This window comes from Aptenodytes forsteri, unplaced genomic scaffold (genome assembly GCF_000699145.1).
Source record: "Aptenodytes forsteri isolate BGI_AS27 unplaced genomic scaffold, ASM69914v1 Scaffold155, whole genome shotgun sequence".
Classification (NCBI taxonomy): domain Eukaryota; kingdom Metazoa; phylum Chordata; class Aves; order Sphenisciformes; family Spheniscidae; genus Aptenodytes; species Aptenodytes forsteri.
This window is the reverse complement of record NW_008794446.1, coordinates 7,479,042-7,500,153: the sequence shown is the minus strand read 5'-3', so window position 1 is coordinate 7,500,153 and position 21,112 is coordinate 7,479,042. Positions and strand designations below refer to the sequence as shown.

General features: G+C 40.7%; 1 protein-coding gene across 1 annotated transcript; it reads left to right on the top strand.

Moving 5' to 3' along the window:
* The first annotated feature begins 9,607 nt into the window (after positions 1–9,607).
* Positions 9,608–19,477, top strand: POLR1D (RNA polymerase I subunit D). Its single transcript, XM_009290224.1, has 3 exons — positions 9,608–9,618; positions 9,932–10,006; positions 18,106–19,477. The coding sequence occupies exons 2-3, from the start codon at positions 9,990–9,992 to the stop codon at positions 18,389–18,391; spliced, it is 303 nt and encodes a 100-aa protein (XP_009288499.1). The 5' UTR covers positions 9,608–9,618; positions 9,932–9,989; the 3' UTR covers positions 18,392–19,477.
* Positions 19,478–21,112: the final 1,635 nt, after the last annotated feature.

Below are 21,112 nucleotides of genomic sequence, written 5' to 3'. Positions count from 1 at the left end.
ATGAGGCATGAGGCGGCGGGTGGTCCGGGCGGTGGAGGGGAGGGCCCCGAGCCCGGGTTCCCCCCCCTCTCCGCCGCAGCCCCTCTGGCTGCGGGGGGGGGGGGAGTTGCAATAGAAAATAAATCTTCCTACGTAATGGGAAAAAGATCCATTATTTAAAAAAAAAAAAAATTCAATTATTCTTGTGATGTGTGCTGATACCATTAGAAACACGATTGAGAAGTGTTAGGTGGCTCATCTCTCAACAGTTATAAATTGGTGATTAAGTGTACTTGGTAAAATTTAAAAAAAAAAAAAAGGTTAAACTTCTGTTCTTACGAATTTTGATTTTCAGTGTTGGAGATGTGCCAGTTGACCAATTGTTAAAATTGCCCTGTTCCTTGTATGGAATAATACAAAATGCTTGGCAGTTATTTTGTCAACAAATGAAATTGCTTTTTACCTTGCATTTTGTTGGGACGAGAGGATTCATCTCGCTGTGTGTACTGAGTTACAGTGTTCCCAAGCAAACATTGAGATTAAAATGCAGATTTCTATGTTTGGATACTCAAGTCACAGCAGATCGCTCTTACTTTTGCTTTAGAAATAGACCTTAGGTGTTTATATCACAGATTTTTGGGGTAATAATCCTATTTGTAGTTATTGGATTTTTTTTTTAATTTTTTTTTTTTTTGCAAGCTTGTTTGTGAGTGACTGAACATTTCTTATGGCTGTTTAAAACTGTTAGGGTGAAGTGATGACCAGAGGCTTTCTGAACTGTTCTCCCCGTGGTGCTCTCCATTAACTTTTAAGTAACCGTGTCTGAGAGTGCTTATAGAAAATAACTTGTTTCTGCTTATATCTGGCAAGTATTTTAAATGGGACAAAAGCGATAGCACTGGGGTGGTGGAAGGGCTGGAGAGCATAATGCTTTCTAAGAGGCTTTTAATGCTTGGTAAGCTACTTCTGCTCTCAGCTCATCAGTTTAATAATTAAAAGCTTCTTTCTATATATGCATAAATGTTGTTTTTACTAGTGCCATTCCAAACTTAAACCTTTTTCATTCATAGGAAGTTGAAACCATCTCACTGTTCTTCCATGCTGTCTGTCTTCTGGCTGCTATTGCCGTGCTGGGTTTTTTTTTTTTTTTTTTTTTTTTTTTTTGCGAGTGACTGAACATTTCTTATGGCTGTTTAAAACTGTTAGGGTGAAGTGATGACCAGAGGCTTTCTGAACTGTTCTCCCCGTGGTGCTCTCCATTAACTTTTAAGTAACCGTGTCTGAGAGTGCTTATAGAAAATAACTTGTTTCTGCTTATATCTGGCAAGTATTTTAAATGGGACAAAAGCGATAGCACTGGGGTGGTGGAAGGGCTGGAGAGCATAATGCTTTCTAAGAGGCTTTTAATGCTTGGTAAGCTACTTCTGCTCTCAGCTCATCAGTTTAATAATTAAAAGCTTCTTTCTATATATGCATAAATGTTGTTTTTACTAGTGCCATTCCAAACTTAAACCTTTTTCATTCATAGGAAGTTGAAACCATCTCACTGTTCTTCCATGCTGTCTGTCTTCTGGCTGCTATTGCCGTGCTGGGGACTTGGGGTCCTCCGGGCAGTTCAGGGCATAGGCACTCGCTCACCAGTTATAGCTGACTGCTCCACAGTCTCCTTTTGATGCTCTCCTTCCCAGGAACCAGATTTGAAGTTTTATCCTGCCTCATAGTTTCAAGCTGAGTCGGGATTTGCTATGCCTTTTCCATGGCAGCATGGTAGATAATGAGGATGAAGCTCAGTATTACTTACCGAGTGGTACACGGTAGGGTTTAGCTGCCCGGTCTCTTGAATCCATGCTACCGTTCACCTCTGTATGTGTTTAATGGGCTCTGAACACATTGTAAGTACAATATAGTGTACTTGATGATTACCACTTTCTGTCTTGTACGGCTTTTTCATACCCTCAGCTTTCATAACAGCTCGCTTTGCTAGTAGCACCCTGAATTCAGTTCATGCTATATGCATTTGGATGTCATTCTTGGGAATTTCTTACTCTAAACATGCTTCCCCCGTACAGTCTTCAAGAGTCTAATACAGACCTTTCTTTATCCTTTGGTTTACAGACATTACTCCGTAGTTTCATATTCAATGACCTGTTGATCATACTCTTCTGTGAGTAGTACAGCGATGGTAGTTAGCGTTTATAATTTTTAGGGTCTTTATAATATGGCTTTAGCATACAAATAATGGCATTTCTGTTCTGTAGCCACAGTGCTATTTTAGGTAGATTTTTTAGTGTTTAAAAATGGGTTTATTTGGAATATTTTCATTAGTCTGTCTCGGAATTCAGGCTTGTCTTGCCATGCACAAGTCTTAAATAACAGCTTAAGGTTTTTGTATGCGTCGTTCTTATTTAATTTACCACGCGAGAAAAAGAAGTGTAACTATTCTTGTGCATGTTTTCTCAGGTCTGAAGCGAATTTTGTGTCCCAGCGTTCCAAACAGTGATCTGTTAAGCGTCCTATTTTTTTGTTATTATCTAAGGAGAGGTCTCTTCATCTTGCTTGTTCTGTTTAGTCCTTACTGCCACGTTTTCCTGCTATTATTTTTCAGTTTTACTGTGTCTGACTCTCGCTTGGCCTTGGGTTTGATGTTTTCCTCACTTTAATAGGAAGTGATAGTCACTACCGAAGCTGAATACTATCTCGCAAGTTACCATGTGACTGTTGCATACTCTGGATTTTGAAACTCTAAAAGCTGTAAATACCACAGGTGTGTAAAATAGTAATATTTGCTACATTCTACTGAATTATTGCCTCTGCTCTGTCGCACCCAATAACCTTTGTTGGAAGTATGAACTGACATTTTTTTCCTGTGAACTTGCCAGTATGTCAGTGAAGACCCAGACTCTTGAGATACTGTGTGATTCTAAGAAAATTCTAGGCTAAATTCTGTTAATATATAATTAATGGTATTGTGAAGATATGACCCAAGAGTGAGTGAAAAAAACCAAAAGGTTACAAATCAGCTACTAGATCTGTTTAGTTTGTTTCCCCTGCAAGCACGTGTACTTGCTTTTCCTACTTAATTTCAACTAAATATCCTCTGGGATATTACAGAGGTCACCGTTTTCACCCCTATGCAAAGAAGTCTTTTTTCCCCCCGTCCCCTTCCTAAATTGTCGTCACAGTTGTTCTGTGTGTTAGAAGCACAGAAAATACGTTGTTCCTCTGAGAATATAAAGGAAGTGGCTTTGTTATACTGTGTGTCCAAATCCTGCCATAATCTGTTCTGTCATTCAACAGCTATAAATATTTCACAACCTTGGATACCATACCTTATTAGAAGTATCTACCAAGCTTGGTTGGATCATTATTTACTTCGAATTAAGTGTTTCCTAAGGAGATGCTGCTCTGAATCACAAGCAATGCTATAATTCTGTAACAAGAGGCCTGTAGTTGAGAATCAATAGTCTAATATTTTTGCTGCACAGGCATCCCAGTTATACTTTTTAACAAATAAGCTTTGTGCCTTGGAGAAATTAATTGGTAATTCTTACTGTTGTTTTTAACAGTTAAAATCAAAGTGTCAGGATTCAGTATGCCATTCTTTCCCATATTCGTGGCAAAAAAAGTGGTCTGCAAGCTAAAATTGGTGTTTGAAATGGAGTGGTGTGTTCACTACTCAAGCTGGTGAGAATATCAGCACAGAAATGTGCTGCAAATAGCACCTATGGGAATGACAAATAGAATATTTAAATAAGTAAGAAACCTGATTGACAAAGAATGGGACCATTCATGTGTCCAATATGAAGTGTCTTTGCCTTTGAACAAACGTTAGGAAGTTTGTGGCATATTAGTGCCTTTTTTTCATTCTTGCTCTTAATGTTGTGGCTTAGGCTTTATTCTTGACATTCCTTTTCATCAGTTTTCTTAGTAAGTGTGAGCAGATAGGACGAACCAGCTCACAGGAGTTAATTGGAAATAACGCTGGCCTTTGTTACCATTCCTTTATTGTAGAAGGCAGTATCTTCAGTCCTTTACTTGACTGAAGGTCTTGATATTAATTATTCAGATGTAATCAGAATACCAACATCCTCTTCTATTTCCAGTCCCATGCATGGTTAAAAATAAGTTGTATAGTCAGCATAAAACCGCTTTGAGAAAATTGACAAGAAAACCTGCTAATTTTTTTCCTGGGCTTGCAGCTTGCTGTCAGGACCTAGAGTGCCTCAGGAGGTAGGTTTAAGCATGATTTTGGGGATCGCAGAGGCCGAGCAGCCTGGCCTTTGAGCTTGAACAGTAGTGGTATAGACTGCAAGCAGTTATTAATGCATGAAGGTCTTTCACGAAGATGCGTTTGATAAAGATGTCCCCTCTCTGACTCTGGGAGATGTTGAATATGAACGCTGCCCTCCTGCTCCAGGTCTGTGCACTTCCGTAGCCAATTGTGCGCTGTGACACAATTCCAGTAGATATATTTTCATTAGAGTTCTCATCGGGATCTTTAATGAGATGATGGCATGGGTGGAGATGGCAGAGTTTGGCACAGAGATGTGCCGAAAACTCCTGGGCACACCCACAGAGGACTAGAGAGAGACCATGGTGGATGGGGGAGCCCAAATAGTGCCCAGCCCTGGCTTTTCCCAAGCCCATCCCAGGAGCCACCAGCCCATCAGAGCTCCATCTCCATGAGCCCAGAGGACCATGGGGGGCACAGTGGCAGGTGAGAAGTCACAGTAAGGACTCGGAGGAATGAACATCTTCTCTGGGCACCTCCCAGGGCTGGTTTCAGGAGGCAGCCTCAGCCTCCAGGCGTGACACCCATCAAGATGAGTCAATGCTGGAGGGCCTTTGGGACATAAGGGTGTTGCTGCCCAGGGGTGCAGGACGCGTTATGGGATGCAGGAGAAGAGCGTTTTGAGATTGCAGAATGCTTATTATGGGATGTGTAGGGGAGGAACCAAAGGCAGGGAAAGTGATGGGTTCAGGTGATTTGGAGAGAAGCAAGAGTGGGAAAATAGAGGAATAAGGGGATTAAAAGGTCTGGTCGTGTGTGAATAGGCTGCTGGTTGGTACACTTGTCTGGCCATGCCCTGCGCCTGATCAGCGCAGTCTGTCCTGTCTTCCTGTTAAATTCCTTTCTAACTCTTTCTTGGGTGAGGGACTCTATTTGAGGGGAGAGGGTGTGCATCTCAGTGCTAGCAACTAGAGTCAAAACATGGGTTGGAGGGACCATGTGTCCATGGTGCCAGTAACTGGAACAAGTGCACGTCTGGATGCCCAGGGCTGGAAGGCTGGGTGCCAGCAACCGAGAACACTTCATGGAGTGAGTAAAACCAAGTGTCAGCCACTGGAGTGGGATTGGGGACCCATTTATCTGTGCTGCAGTACTGGAGCAAGTGTGGGTGTGCGAGGGAGCGTGTGGCTGCTAGTGAAGATCAAGCTGGATCAGCTGGTGAGTGGGTGAATAAGGTGGGAGCTGGGAGGTGAGCATGTGTATCTCTAAGAGCAAGACCACAGGAGGAGCTAGCTGTCGGAGGCAGCGGGGAGTCCTGGCCAGCTGCTGGAGAGACTGTAGGGTCAGGGGCTCTCCGGGGGTGAGACACGTGTGTGTGCCTGTTTGTCTCTATGGGCAAGACCGCAGCGGGGTTGGGTACTGGGGGACCAGGGGAGTCCGAGCCAGCTCTGTGTGATGGCCTATACCAGCAACTGGAGTTGGGCTGAAGCCTCGGGGGCTCCTATGCCTGGCCAGAGAGAAGAGCAGGATGAAGCTGGTGGTGTGAGCACTCTGTGTGTCTGTCCGTGATCGGTGTGGCCAGTGGTGCATACGTGCAGTGTGTGCATCTGCCTGCTGGGAGTAGATTTTCAACCTGCTACTAGTTGGACCTGGGCATGGTGCTGCAGCTGCCTCACCTCTCACGGCTGTCAGATCCAGTGTGATCTATCTTCTCCTAACAGAGTGGTCTGTAATTACAAACATTGGGTGGTCTCTGTAGTGACATGGTGTTTTCATTGCCTGTAACTGTATCAGGCATACCTCTTTATTACCAATTATTCATTTTTCAGTCTATCTATTTGATCTTTTGGAAAAAGTGATGAAGCTCTTTCCCTGAGTGAGGAATAGAAGATACCTCTGGTTTTGCCTGACTTCGGAGCCTTTAACATTCTCCCATTTTTTGGGCACATGCACTTGTGATGCAAGCTGCTAGGATTTCTGCCACGAGAGCTTTGCCTGTAACCTTGGAATATAGAGGAAAAGGTCTAATCCCTCAGAAATGTAAATAGGTCTTGGACCATACTCTTGAAGATAAACATGAGTGCTTACACCTTCATGTTACTGTAATTCTGCAGCTAAGCTTGATTGCTCCAAAAGGATTGCCACAGCACGTTTTAAGTGGTGCTTGCTATCAAAGATGCCAGAATGATGACAGTGCTCTCAAATGTGCCCTGTCCCTAATTTTCCCTTCTGTCAATCCCCCAGTATTTGAGTTCTCATGTGAACATTGCGTGCTGCGTTCCCTTTGCTCATGCTGCTGCTGTTGGAATTGAAGCTGGCAGCCACAGGACTATTTGTATTGTAACCAAGCTGTAAAACTGAAGAGAGCAAGGAATGCTGAGTCCCAAGAGGCCTCTAAAACCAAATGTAAAAACCTTGTTTGCATAGCTTTTAAGCTTTTGGCTTACTTGTGTAGAGGATATAAGTTCAGTGAGTGGAAATGCATTATTTCAAAGAGAATCTGAGCATTTTTTCATTTGTCTGTGCAAGTCGAAAGGGCTTTGTAAAGGTGCAGTGAATAAAAGTCATGTTGAAAGACCAATATTAGGAAACAATGTTTAATAAGAAGGGAAGATGTCGACTTATAAGGCTACTAAGATGGATGCCAAGTCAGTCTGATCTTTGATTTAATCAGAGAACAAAAAAAAAGTCTCAAATACTTAATGGCTTGTAATTCCTACCTAAGTTAATAGAATTGGTGTCACCATATTAATTTACTGTGATGTCTCCCCTAAAACTGAATCGTAGCTGTTTAAAATACGTATGTGTGTGTTTTATTAGTGCTTTGTAATTCAGATACTTTGGTTTATGATTTTAATTATAAAATAATGACAGATTTTGTAATATCATAATAATGACAGGCTTTTAATCTGCTTCCTAGTCAGGTTTCTCAAAACAGAATCACTAAGTTTGGTAACTATGGTAAGTAAAAGTCGGACACTTTTTCCTCCCCCCCTCTTTCCTCCCCTTCATCTGACATTGCTGTTTGAAGGCTCAGGACAAGCTTTTATGAAGGCCACGTGTTCCTGCTGTCATCACTATAAACTAGCTCAGGCTGCTCAAATACCAAATTTTGGGTCTGGAGAAAAAATAAATTTTGCCATAATTTTATGGAGATCTGTGTATGCAACATCTCCCCTGTTCCAGTGGTAGAGCCTGTGTTCCTTTTTTTTTTTGTTCTTGGGGAGTAGCCATCCCCCACACCCCACTGCTCCTATATGGGAAGGCAGCAGTAGCTGGCGAGGTTGCTGACGCTGTACTTGGCATCTGGGTGCAGGTAACTCAAAGAGGTGACAGCTTACCTGGGCAGATACTCTGTTTCCATGAATGCCTGTGATATGCAACATGTCCTCGCAGTCAGATGTATGCTTAAAAAAGGATTTGAAGTGTCCCAAGCCCAGCTGCTACTGAGATCATACTAATAACCTTATATGAGAGAGAGAGAGAAACTTCTGTGAGGAACCTTAAACCAATGTGCCATTAATAGACTAGTGCACAGAGAAGCAATAGTACAATTTTTGGTGCGTTTCTCTACTATTGTTTCTGTGGAAGTCTTGGACGCTTTCCTTTGCAAAGCCCTTCAAATGCAAACTCTCAAAGGAAAAGTTATGACCTGTGAGTATTTGCATGTCTGTCTGGCACAGATCTCAGCTTTTGCTGGATGGAATGGTTTCCCCTTGGAACAAAGGAATATATATATGTAAGTTGATCAAGGATTATTTATGTGTTGTTTGAGAACTTGTGACTGATTCTGGAGGCTTGTTTAGGAATCTTTAGCTAAAGTATTGCTTGCTAGAAATTACTATAAAGTGAGGAAGTAGTTCCGTGATAGCTGGTTGTAACTATAAAATATGAAAACTATATTCAAGCAGAACTGCAGAGTAACTGTAGAAAGAGTAGCTACACCTTAGTGCACGTTACACTTGTACTCATTTAGCACCAATTTGTTTTCTGTTGCCAGGGAAAACCAAAGCATGCCCAAAAGCAATATAGACAGAAGAAAAAGTGTGTCTGTGTTTATAAAATGTCACCAGTCTATGCTAATGAATGAATGAATCCACAATCACAAATGTGAAGGGAGCTGGTAAAGGCTTATGTTAAGACTGTAACAAACTGAAGGTTAGATCTAGACTGACAGATGTAGGCTGCTATGTAACTGCATAATGTTTTCTCATTAGCTACTGAAGGAAATTATGTACTGCTTATTTTCATTCCCTGTTATGCATGTGCAGTATACGCATTTAAAGCTAAGATCTCTTGTGTTTTCTATGTAGACTTTAATAACCTAAATGGTAATAAACCACTCTGTTAGATGTTTAGAGCCCAGCATTAATTTGTTAGATCTTCACATGGACCTGCCATGTAAATTGCTTACTTTTCTTCTCAGACCTGCTTCTGCTATTAGATGATGACTCTGACTTCTCTAGTCTCAATTTTGGCTTGACAACAAAATTGATACTCAGGCTTTTTTTAATCTGTGGCAAAGCAGCAAAACCCTGCTGTGCTGATAATACCATAACAACATGATGGGACATGGCTTCCTTGAAGTGTGAGTTGAATTCTGTTGGCAGTTAACCTTTTTTGCACAGTCTACACAGTCTACACACACACATCAAGGTGATGATTGTGTTGCTCATGTAGTCCAAATGCCAGCAGCCATCTGGCCCATCATAGCTGGGAGAGCTAGACAATAAATACCCTCTTTATTACCTCCTACCTTCAGTTCCTCAAGCCTTCGGTCTTACCCATGTCAGTGTTGTTAATGCTTAGCTTCATATACTGGGTATTACGGCCAGGTGCATAGCTTTCCTTTTCTGTCTTGCAGTTATTTTTGGTTGATGTATATAGTTGCTTACAGTTAACTAACCAAATTGTTAGTTTATACATTCAATTTATATAATAAATGGCTGATATTATCTGTGCATTGGTTTTTCCATTAACTTCAACCATGTACTGAGAGCAGTTACTTAAGTTTTGAGAGTGAAATAAATTCGTAAAGAGAACTGAAAGACTGACATTGCAGGAGTTATCTATAATTTGCATAATTTACACTCCAATGACTTTATGTGAGCATAGTTATTTAATTGCTTTAGTGTTAGTCTGGTCAGTTTGTTCTAGAAGATGCTGATAATATAAAGGTTGGTCGTTTTGGATGGTGGTGGATCATAGTTACAAAGATGAGCTCTTTTCTTCCACTGTTACACAAAGCTAGTGCAGTTTGACAACTGGTAGTTGCAGTGATTTTACTGTCATGTGACTGCTTGCTATTTTACTGGTGGTGTTTAACTGTGCTCAAAATAGGTCTGCTGTGGTTGAAAGACTTTAGGAAGAACCTAAGTGAAGTGACAGCAGGGAAGAGCATTCCCAAGGTGAAGTGATAGGGACTGTGCTTTTCAGTGTGGTACACCAGTTTTGTACACTTTATTTCTACTCTTCCATTAGTATTGCAATTGTTGTATTTGCAACAGCTTTAATTGCTTTTAATATGTCAAAATGTTTCTTTTAATCTTGGTGCATAGGAATCTGAATTATCTTAATAAGAAAGTCAAGGTGATTTTGGTAGCCTCTCTATTGCTTAATTCATTACAGTGAAGAAGCTCTCCACTTTACTTACATAAGTGCATGAAGTGTCAAGTTCTTGTGTTCCACAGGTGGTAACTTTTTTCTTTTCCTCATATTTAGGAAGGCTGTGGAAGAATTACTTAAAGAGGCAAAACGTGGGAGAACCAGAGCTGAAACAATGGGAGCTATGGGTTGGTAAGTTGTGCCAAGACGAAATGAATGCCAAAATAGATTTTACATGTAATACGTGACAGAAGTCTCTACCTTCTAATTTGCTTCATGTTTAAATAATTTGTCTCCACCCAGGTATTAATTCGTCTGGGCAAAAGTTTGAGTCCAGATAAGAAAGAAGTTAAAGTAAATTCTGTTTACATGAAATTGCTTGACTGAATGTGTTGAAGTCAAAGCAATTGGAAAGCTGGGAGTAGCTTCTGTAATAGTATTTCCTTATAATAAATGGAATTGCAAAGTTTGGATTGGAACCTCGTGAGTCTTTAAAATACTGGGTAGCTTCAGTGTGCATGTACTTACATACTGGCTACATGTTACTGGGTTAGATTCTGTTTAAGTTAAAAGAATTCATAGCCTGACAAAGAAACCTAAACCCTTAAAACAATAAAAAAATGATCCGCTAGTAGAGAATCCATGTGTAAATTGCAGCCAAAAATGAACTTGAAGTATAATCCAATTTTGGAAGAAATGAACTTGAAGTATAATCCAATTTGGGAAGGAGGTATTTTTTTAATACTAAGAAAAACCCTAAAACCCAGGGGCTAATTTGTATAGCAAGTGGGAAAAGAATCACAGTATTTAAATCTTAAGTGAAATACAGTATTAATTCTTCAATGCAGTATTTCAGTTTTTACAGCTAGATTATCATGGAATGTAATGCATGTAATTGTAATTAAAGAAGTAATAACATGCTGAGAAGAGTCATTCATCTTAAAATAATGTATATGACTTCGATAAGAAGCTATCAGATCTAGGGATGTCCACACAAGTAGTGCACCAGTTGACTGTGTTAAACTCATTTGTAGATAAGGTTTGGCTTCCTCCACCAACAGTAGTAAAAGATAAGCCTGCACTGCTAATGAAGTTCTCAGCTGATTTTTTGGCTATGTTTGTTTTAGTAGCTCTGAAGAGATTAAAATAGTGTCTTGCTGAAAAAAGTTAATCCTTTATGTTTTCTAAACACGTTTGGGGGTTTTTGTGTATTTTGCCCAGTATTTCTGCTAGGGGTGCAGTTTATACCCTCTATGTTAAAATAGTTGAATTGGTTTAATCCCCTAGAGTGGTTATAGCTATCCTGATGCAGCTTGCTTTTACCCTGTCAGCCTTGCCAAACGGCCAGGGAAACCAATGCAGGTAATTAGCACCGTGAAGTGTTGCATGGATCCAGTTACTGTGAATTTGCAAGCTAATTTCAGGTATGGAGACTAAAGATTTCTGTTGGGAGATAACCAAGTGTCCCTGTGCAACTTCACTGCTGCTTGTGCAGTCTGGAATACCTGCCAGGAGTGTGTATGGGCTTCTACTCCTGGCTCCGGCTACTTCTTATTCCTTGTCTGTAGAAGAGTAGTGGTCCTGCTTAACTGGCTATGATGATCAACTCGGGGTAACATGCAGTTTGCTAAAGCCTGATGCCCAAGACCTGCCAGAGGAGGGGATAGCCAAGGGTGACCTGTTCTTCAGAACAGCTGCAGATTCCACTAGAGTGAAATAGTGGCTGGCTAGGCCAGGGTTGTGTTAAAGACGTGGGAGGAGAGGATTGTCAAGAAGGCTTCAGGCAGAGGAAGGCTGTTGACATAAGGATTGGCATGGTGATGTCCTGAACTGAGACTGTTGAAGTAAGGATCCTTTCAACTGCGGAGGAACATGAGAATAGCTATACTGGGTCAAACAAAGGATCCATCTTTGCAGTGCCCTGTCTCCATCAGTGGCTGATAGCCAGTGCCTAGGAAATGGAGGAAGAAAAGTACAAGAAAGTAGCAGTACTTCCTCAAGGTACTATCCCAGCTTCGGGCAGTCTGCAGCTCAGGATATCCTGCACTCAGAGATGATTTTTTTGTATATGACACTTCTCCAGGGATTTTTCCCTCTCTGAATTTATCCTTAGAGTGACTGGTAGTAATGCCATTTGTCACAAATCTGCTGCCATAGTTTGGCATAGGCTAGTGTACAGCTGGTGTGTGTGGCCGTAAGGAAGGTATAAAGCTCCCCATAGGCAGACTCCCAATAAGTCTTTGGTGTCTAGTTCTGTAAGCACAAGAGACAGAACAGCAGCTGGAAGTTGCCACTGCTCTCTTCCCTTTAATATATTCCATGCTCCATTGTGCTGTTCTGGTCCTTCTGAACTGGCCCAACAACTAGGTATTGCATATATACGTGGGAGATGAGATAACCAGTAAGATATTTGGAAGGAAACTTAACTATGCTCAGTTGAAGTCACACTCCAGCAAAATGCCATCAGATGTAACTGATGTTATGGTAAATCCTGAAGGGCTTCAGAGATTAGATCCAGGACTGACATGTAACCTTGCAACTGTAAACTACTGAGAGGAAGGTAACTGCTGCTCTGAGTTTTGTGGATACCAAATGAAATGAGCAGAAAAGTTAGTACATGAAAATGTATATTAGTAGACCAAATCCAGGAAAGCAAAGAGACAAGGTCATCACGAACTTGTCTAAAAGCACAGTCTTAACAGGTAAAACGCAAAACCTTCCTTCCTTGCCAAACTCAAAATGCTTACAGGTGTGTTTCATGAGGACTTCTGGGATTTCCTCAGCCCTTTGTCAGAGGAGTCCTGGAGAAGAGATGCACAAACCCCGGAGACATCTAGTGTAAGGCCATCAATCCTGCATTGGCACTGGATAGTTGAAGCAACTCGGCCTGTGAAGAAAAGATTTGTTCTGCCATCTGTCTTTGGGTAAGGAGAAGCAGAGGCTGCTACTGCTCATACTTTGCTGATTCCAGTTTATGTTGCTCTCCAGCAGCCGTTGGATACTGGTAAATAGATTTCTGGAGTCAGTGGCATTTGACATGGATTGGTTAAAGGGAGGTGTGTGGGGAGGTGGCGTTCCCAGGGAACTATGTTGTGCACACAATTACAAGGGAGTAGAGTCTCCTGGTAGGTGTTGATGGCAGCAAAACCTTAGCCGGCAAGCCTCTCAACACTGTTTTGGGACTGCTTTCAGGTTCAAGCCACTGCTCTGTTGCTGTCCAGAGTGATTTGTTCTCCGTAGCTCAAGTGTACTGCTTGAAGAAGTTCCTCGAGCACCCCTACCTAACTTTTTGCTGTCTCCTTGTGTGAGATGGATAGTCAGCTGCTGTTTGAGCCTAACTTGCAAGCATCCAAGCTAGCATAGCTGACAGGTACAGAGAAAATGTTCCAAGCGGTCATCCTTTAGTCCACAGTCTCTGATACAAAGACTCAGCCTTGAAATATGGGGCAGTGTTGCTAGTATTTCTTCCAGTTTGGGGATGTTTTGCCAATGTTACATTGTCTTACAAGTTTGCTGTGTATGACATGGGTACGTGCTGCAACCTGTAGGGGTTAGATACCACTAGAAGAAAGGCTTGTCCCAAACAGGGAGGCTGGTGGTGATATCGGGCAAGAGCTTATGCAGGAAGGGACATAATCTGAGACTCTCTGGACATGGAGCGACTGTCAGTATTGCCAATGGGCTGCATGAGCTCGTAGTTGGTTAAGAGTCCTAGCTCACAGGCCTCCATGCTCTCAGGACTGCTTAGGTTGATAGTGTTTAGGTCCATGGCAAATTAATCCAAGAAATACTGGATATTGGTATTTGTAGATCTTGCATTACTGGCTCTTAAGTATTGACTTGTTCCTTGGATGTCCTCAAGATTCTTGCTGTCAGCACCGCAGTATTTCTCGTTCCTGCAGTGCTCCTTTTGTATGCACTCTATGGCCATAGTGATTCTTCTTGGGGGTCTTCTACATCCTTATGATACCACATGATGTAGATCCTGCTGATGATGTCTGTTTCAAGCATTAGTGGAACTAATCACAAGTAAGAAGATGTGTGAGAGAAGGGGAAGGGAGGATCCTCCTTTTAAGATGTCTTAATCCCTGAAGCATTGAGGAAAAGAGAGCAGAATCTGTGGCTAAATCTCAGTGATGCTGCTGTGATGCTGGAACTTCTGAGATGAGAAAAGATATCAGAGCAGCTGTCTGAAAGGTAACACTTGAAGGGCCAGCTGGATCCAGGGTGGGAAGTTGTGAACAAATAGTGTAAGAACACTTGAAATGGTTAGATAAATGTATCTTTGATTCATCAGATGGAATAAAGTTGTAAGATGCTGGGATTTCTGTTGTGTGTCTAGGTAAAATCAAGCTAAAAGCTCAGCTTTCCTTAAGTGGTTTTGTCGGTCCTATGTATGTAATTCATAAGCTTCTTATAGCAGTGGAGTTAGGTCCCATTTTAAGGGATGGTTCTGCTTTAATTGAGAAAGGCAGTTAAAAATGCCACAAAAGCTACTGTGTGGACAAGCTCTAGAGGCTATTATTTTTTTTTCTCCAATGTATAGGCCTCATCTTCAAAGAAGCTGGTAGCAAGTGAGCTACGGCTGAACTGAATGTAATCTTCTCTGCTTACTAAAATACCTAAAATAAGATATGGAAAACAGGATATTTTGGGATGGTTTGTTCAGTTCTGCATTGTAAGAGCAGGTGAAATTGCAAAAAGATGATAAATGTTGGAAGCATTAAATTATTTTTAACCCTATTTCTTGTAAAGCAATCCTAAAATTGCTTTCACTCCTATAGATAGCTTTCTGTTCAATACCAAATCTGTTAGAAGTATTACAGAATACAAAATAATGAAGATGAGGCTGAAGGGTTTGGCAGCACCGGAACTGCGAAACGCTGTATTGCATCTTGTCTTTGAATGGGTGTTGCATGACTGTGCAGAAACACTGCAATGTGATTCCGCTACATCTCTTTCATTTGAATGTGAAAAGGAGGAGAAACAGGGTACAGACAGAGGTTACAAAGTAAATATGTTAAAATCTTGTGATCAGGGCACAGGTTACCACCCAAAGTCCTGCCAGCTGTATCTAGCTGCCAAGACCATACATAAAGGCTTGCAGTGCTGTCCCAGGCATCCTCTTTTTGTGAGATCCCCTGTGAAGGGATAACAGCCTAGATTAGTTGGTTTGGCAAAACAACCCCTAGCTGCTTTTTTTTTTTTTTTGCCTTCAGTCACTCTTAAGTACTGTATTTTCCATGGCAGTTTGGAAGTGGTAGAAATGTACTTGTAAGTTCACATGTATAATGAACTGTTTCCTGGAAAGATCTGATTTACTCCATATGCCGAGGCTGACTGTGCCAAGCCTGTTTGATGTGTCCGGTTTCTCAGCAGAGAAAAGACTGTGGCGCATGGCACTGTACTCTTGTGTCTTAAGTGGTGTCAGTGTGTTTTACTGATAAAAGTTGTATGATACACTTCTGTGCTGAACTGCACTGCTACACTTGATGACAGGTATTGGCTGGAAATCCTGTGTTACTGAACAGAAGTTGTCTTAAAATGTCAAAAGTAGGGTCAAGATTTGACCTATGTTTGCAATAATGGATTTAATCTTTTTTTCTTGCTCAAAATGCGACATTGACACTTCATCATTGCATAGTGGAGAGATTTTGGGGTGTGTGGGACTTGTCTGTGGAGGGGGATGAAGTTCTGTGGGTAAGAACAGCTTGGTTTAGCTTACTGGAGCATGCAAAGCAAAAAGTGAACCCTTACATTGAGTGAACACACTGCTACAGAACTGGAGTCCGTTTTGTAGACAAGACTGCTCTAGAATTGCAGGCTGCGTGCTTGCTTTGGTCATGCCTGCAGCCCTGCTTCAGGCACGCTTCAGTTCGGAACTTTAATGTTCTTTTAACATGTCTTTTTTTTTTTCTTTTAAATCTTCTAAAAGCTGTTCTGTGGCACTGTTCAGTAGTCAGCAGTATTGCGTTCCACCTTGCATAGGCTGAGCTTGCCTCCCAGCCCTTCAGAACTTACATTGAGGGCAAAGCTGTCACTGAATTGGGCGTTGCAGGATCAGACCTACAGTAAGCCAAAGGCTTGTCTTTGGGGAGGTCAACTGTAGAAGTATTCTGCAATTTTCTCACCATTAGAAATGGTCTCAAAGATATCAGTGGATTAATACAGTTCACTTTTAATCTTCACAGTCCCACATATACCATGGATATATGTAAACATTATGGGCTTGTGTGTGTGCATGTGTAATATAGCATGTGCCATACATCTACTTTCCCTTAAGACTTAAAGGCAGAATTTAAGTCTGAGGTCGATAAAACTAAGGACTGATGTTTCTCTTCAGTGCCATAACTTACTGCTGCTCCATGAAAGCCCGGTGGCTCGCTTTTATCACTGTATGACGGTGAACTAGTGGCTTTCTTAGCTGACTCTGAAGCCCTGCATTTTGCATCAGTTTTCGTTCTTAGTATAGCTCAGGTAGCACTCGTAGTGCCAAAAAGAAATAAATACTTCAGCAAGGTGAACTTATTTAGGGCAGATTGTCTCATTCTGGTGCTATATATATTAGTGCTTAATCAGCGCATTAGTTTTTAAGAAAAATCAAGAGGAAGGAGACAAACGTGAAATAGTTTTTTGCCTGGATGCAGGCAAGAGAAAGCTGCCCTCCTTGGTAGGAAGTGTTGAGGTACAACAGTTTAATGCTGGAGTAAGACATACAGAGGACTTAAATGTTGGCTGTTTTGTGTTATGTTTTGAGTGTAACCTGTGTGATGGCATGTTCAGCACCATGTTCATAGCTGATGTAGCTTGAAATAGAAACCCTATTATACTGACATATGTTAGCCTTGTATTTTTACTTAGTAATACAGTTAATGGATAAATACTGTCTCTCTAATTTACAAAACAGCTATACTAGATACATATCTAGACTTTTTTATGTTTTTTTTTAACCAGGATTTGAGCAAAACGGTGTAGGTTTATATGCAGAAAGTTTAGAGAACTGTAAAACTAGTTATGCTGTAGAAATGTGTCAAGAAATACCTAGCGGAAATAAAACAGTGTGAATGTTTAATGTATACTTCTAAAATGACTGTCATAAGTTCATGAGGATGTAGGACAAGAACAATTATCAGTAATGCTTAGTAGGCAGACCTGAAGCAAAACACCGTGGTGAATGCCATGTCCAGTTAGAAGTAATGAAGTATGCTAAATAATCAGATGGGATCTTCGTTACAATTTTATTGTTGTCCTGAAACCTCTGATTATTCAGAGGTGTCAAAGGTTTTTAAATGGTATGGGTATAGTTTCTACACTTACACAAAATATTCAAGTAAAACAGATGATCTTAACGTTGTGGTGTTGGGATTCATTGACGCCATAGTTGATTCAGTAAGTGGCACTGTGATCTCCAACAGCTCTGCTTTTTTAGAGTAATCCCGTAACTTCTCCATTAGCATGCAGTCTCAGAAATGTTGCGAAGACAAACACCATGGTGGCTCCCACTGTAAACAAAGTCTTCAGAGTGATTTCTGCTTGCTGCAGGAATATATTCAAACTTGTTTTTTCTCATTCCATTCTTTAGGAGATGATAAATTGGGAATAAATAGAGTACAGCTGATACCAACAAGATAAATTAAATGTGCAGTACTTGTTTACTAAAACTATCTGATAAATTTTGTGCAAAAGTGTTAAGCTGCAAGAGGAGAAAGTCAGAAACAATGGAAAAGTGTTGGATAAGTATCCTTTCTGTTTAAGAAAAAGAAATTAAACATTTTGTATGGTGGTTGCCAGATACAAGTTAAAATTGGTATGCCTTGTGTATATGTTTTATCACTACAGCTGTTTGGGTTCTTCACGCAAGCGTATCTTTTACTTTCTGAATGTCTCAGTTCGTTAAATAATGCTGACTTTATTAGATTATGATCTTGTAAACCATTCTGATTTGACTTAGAATATGTTACTAAATATTTGATTCCTGAATACCTAAGCTAAGCACCGTCAACCTTAAAATATATTGTCATCCTCTGCTTTCCCCTGCACACACTACCTTGTGAAAATCACATGGATTTTCACTGTGTTCAAGTAGAATAATTTTCATCCTATAAAGAGTAAGATAAAGGGAGAATGGAGACAACCTTGAGCATATCTTTCTGTACTGAGAGTTTACACTAGGTGGCATGCAAGGAAAGCCAAAAACACAAACCTGTCCTAAAATTATTGAAGTTAAAATCTCAGACTTGTTTCAGGATGTTTTTATCTTGTCTTTTGATCACTTTTAAATGTCTTTACAGGTTGAAATGTCCTCTTGCTGGTACAAATAAAAGATTTCTTATTAATACCATCAAAAACACGTTACCATCTCAAAAAGAACAAGACCAAGAACGTGAGCAAAAGGAAGACAGTAAGGAGCCTGAGCCAAACAAAAGCAGGAAAGAAGAAAAACCAAAGAAACGCAGAATTCACCCATACACACCCAGTTTTCAGTCCAGAAGGAGAGTCAGCTACTCTCCTCCGAGGCACCGAAACAGGAACCAGCACACAAAGGATAAGCATGAAAAGCGATCGAGCAAACGATGAGGAGAGGAGAGTGACGAATTTGTGTTGTTACAAGCCAGGAATGTCATTAAGTGTCGGACTGCAGGGATGTCTCAGTTTTTCAGGAAAAGATGCTGTTCAAAATTGAGTTTTGAACCGAGTTGCTTGTGTGAGAAGTAACCTTGAGGTAGCTTTAGAAAACCTTTCTTCAGGACCTTTAAGAGGAAAGCAAAGTGCAGCATAAATCTTTCAGTCATTTTAGAGCAGACATTCCTTTCCCTTTGCTCCATTCCTCTCTCCCCTTCTGACTAAGCTTAGGGTCTTGGTGATGGAGCACGGTACATGTGTCACTGTCTGATACAACTCGTTAAAGAAATTTAAATTAAGCAAAAACCTATTTATTGTGTAAAGTTGGCAGAACTTCTTTGCTGCTAACCAATAAAGAAGTTTTGCATGTTTGGGTTAGTTTTAGTTTTACAGAATCTAGAAGAAGGGAAAGCTGGTCAGTGCCTGGCCAAGCACATACATTTTGTATAGAATATAAGAGTTTGCTTTCTTTAGTACAAAAAGAACACATTTAAAATCGGCAACGCTGGTTTTGCTTTCCAGGAGGAACTACCAGGAAAGACTGATTTTGCTTGTTATTGTATATTCACAAACCTGTCATAGATAATAAACGTTACCCCTAAAAAGCCATAACTGCAATAATTGTCTCTGTTTAGACTTCCCTCTGTAAGGAAGTAGTTTGAACAGTCTGTTGTCACGGTGCTTTCAAAACAAACCTTGAAGACAAAATTATCATGTTCTCTGACCACTGCTAGGAAGTTTCCAAGTAAATGTGTAATACTAGAAATGCAGAGGTGATACTTAAAACCAGTCAAATGCTCACTTTCCAAGCCTGTGTGACAATTCTGTAGTGGTACAGTTCTTAAACTTGTGATGACTTGGAGCACATATAATACATATCGGCATATTCTATGTCTCACTTCTGTTTGTGTTACAATAACAAACTTCTGTGTGAAATATTTTGTATTTCAGTATTCTCAGAAATAATTGTTTTGAACATAGGTTTCTGTTTTTAAGTGTGTTGACAATAAAATCGAAAATGTTCATTAAAAGTGCTTTGTGGATTTAATGCTTCTAGTGGGTTTCTTAACTGACATGGGCCTCTGCTCGTAAGGGAAAGGAGGACCAGCGCCTCATGGTTCTTCAGTCTTGTGTCAGGGCAAGAGTGCCACCTATAGGCTTATCTATACCTCATCTTGCTATACTTACCTGTCTCCCTTGGAAAGATCATGTTAGCTAGGAGATGGGGAGACCAAAGTGGAGATCCGCCGTGGCCGAATTTTGATGCATGAGCTGGGGATTACTCTTCTGAGTAATGGGAAGGTAATTAAGCAGGTGTTGAGGCTACCAGTGGCTGCCAGGGTCAGCGTATCCAACAAAGTGGGATACTTCTACATTTCCACTGAGGAGTTGTGGATAGTTGCTCTATTTCCCTGCGGGAACCATAGCACTGTAATAGAAATTCCAGCCTTTCAGAAAATGTCCAGCAATATAGGTGGGATCAAGGAAAAAGCAGTATCTTTGGAGAATGCGGGGCTATCTTTGGTTTAAATAAACAGATGTTGTTTGCAGTCCTTATTTTGCTGGACACTGGTTGTGTTCTCCTTAATAATCATTTTTGGAAGGACAGTGCCTGTAATACTGTGTGGGCTCTGCTGCAGTGACAGTGGTCATGGATGTGGCTTTGCAACAGAGAATTCATCTCGCCGTCGGTCAGGATTGGGGCTGGAGATGTTCCACAGGACAAATCCTTGTGAATTATTGCTGGTCTGGCTTGCAGTGATAACATGGTGTCCTGAGAGCTTCCCACACTCAGGCCTTCAAACACCCCTTTAGGATAAGTGCTGCTGTTGATTCTACATTAATTTAAGCCAGGCTTTCAGGTAGGGAAAGTGATTAGAGTATGCTTTCAAAATTACTCTGGATTGTTAGAGAGTGCTTCCATACTAGAAATGCTCAACTAGAGGATTTGACATGACCTAAACCAGATTGCTGGAGAACACCTGTTTTCATCAGTGGTGGTAGGTTCAGATCTAATTCCACTTTTCTCTGACTTACAGAATGTATGTGAATTACAAATCTTTTATTGGTTGATTCCATATTTTAGTGCTGTCTTTCATAAGTGAACATAATAAAAAACTCTGCTGCTCATTAACTGTTCTTAAGGCAAATCTTCACCTGCTGACCGCTTTTTTTAATCAAAAATTGGGTGCATAAAGCCAGGTTTGTGTCGTGTCTGCAGTTGATCATATTGTGCAGCACCAGCATCACATTTATAAGGTATCTTAAAGATAGGATTTAAACCCTGAAACTTAAAGCTGAACATGACTTTTCAAAATATGTTATTAACTCCTGTAACTCAGAACACTCGTTACTCATTAAAGTGCCTAGTTCCTTAAAATAAATAAATACATACATAAATAAATAGTGTGTTCTTGGTCTCAGCTTCCCGTAGTAGTGCATTGCAGCCTAGTTACTCACGTGGGAGGGGAATGCGCCTTGTGTTAATATTGCTGCAGTGATACTTCAAAGGTGTTTCTTGTTTATCTGTGAGCTACTAATGTTGTCTTTGTTTAGTTTCAGTGCACATTGGATGGATAACAGAGTTTATTCGGGTGAGGGTATTCTCTTGCCGTAGCCACAAAACTTGTTAATTAGACTTTATTATTATGTTGGACAGAAATCCTCCAAAATGTT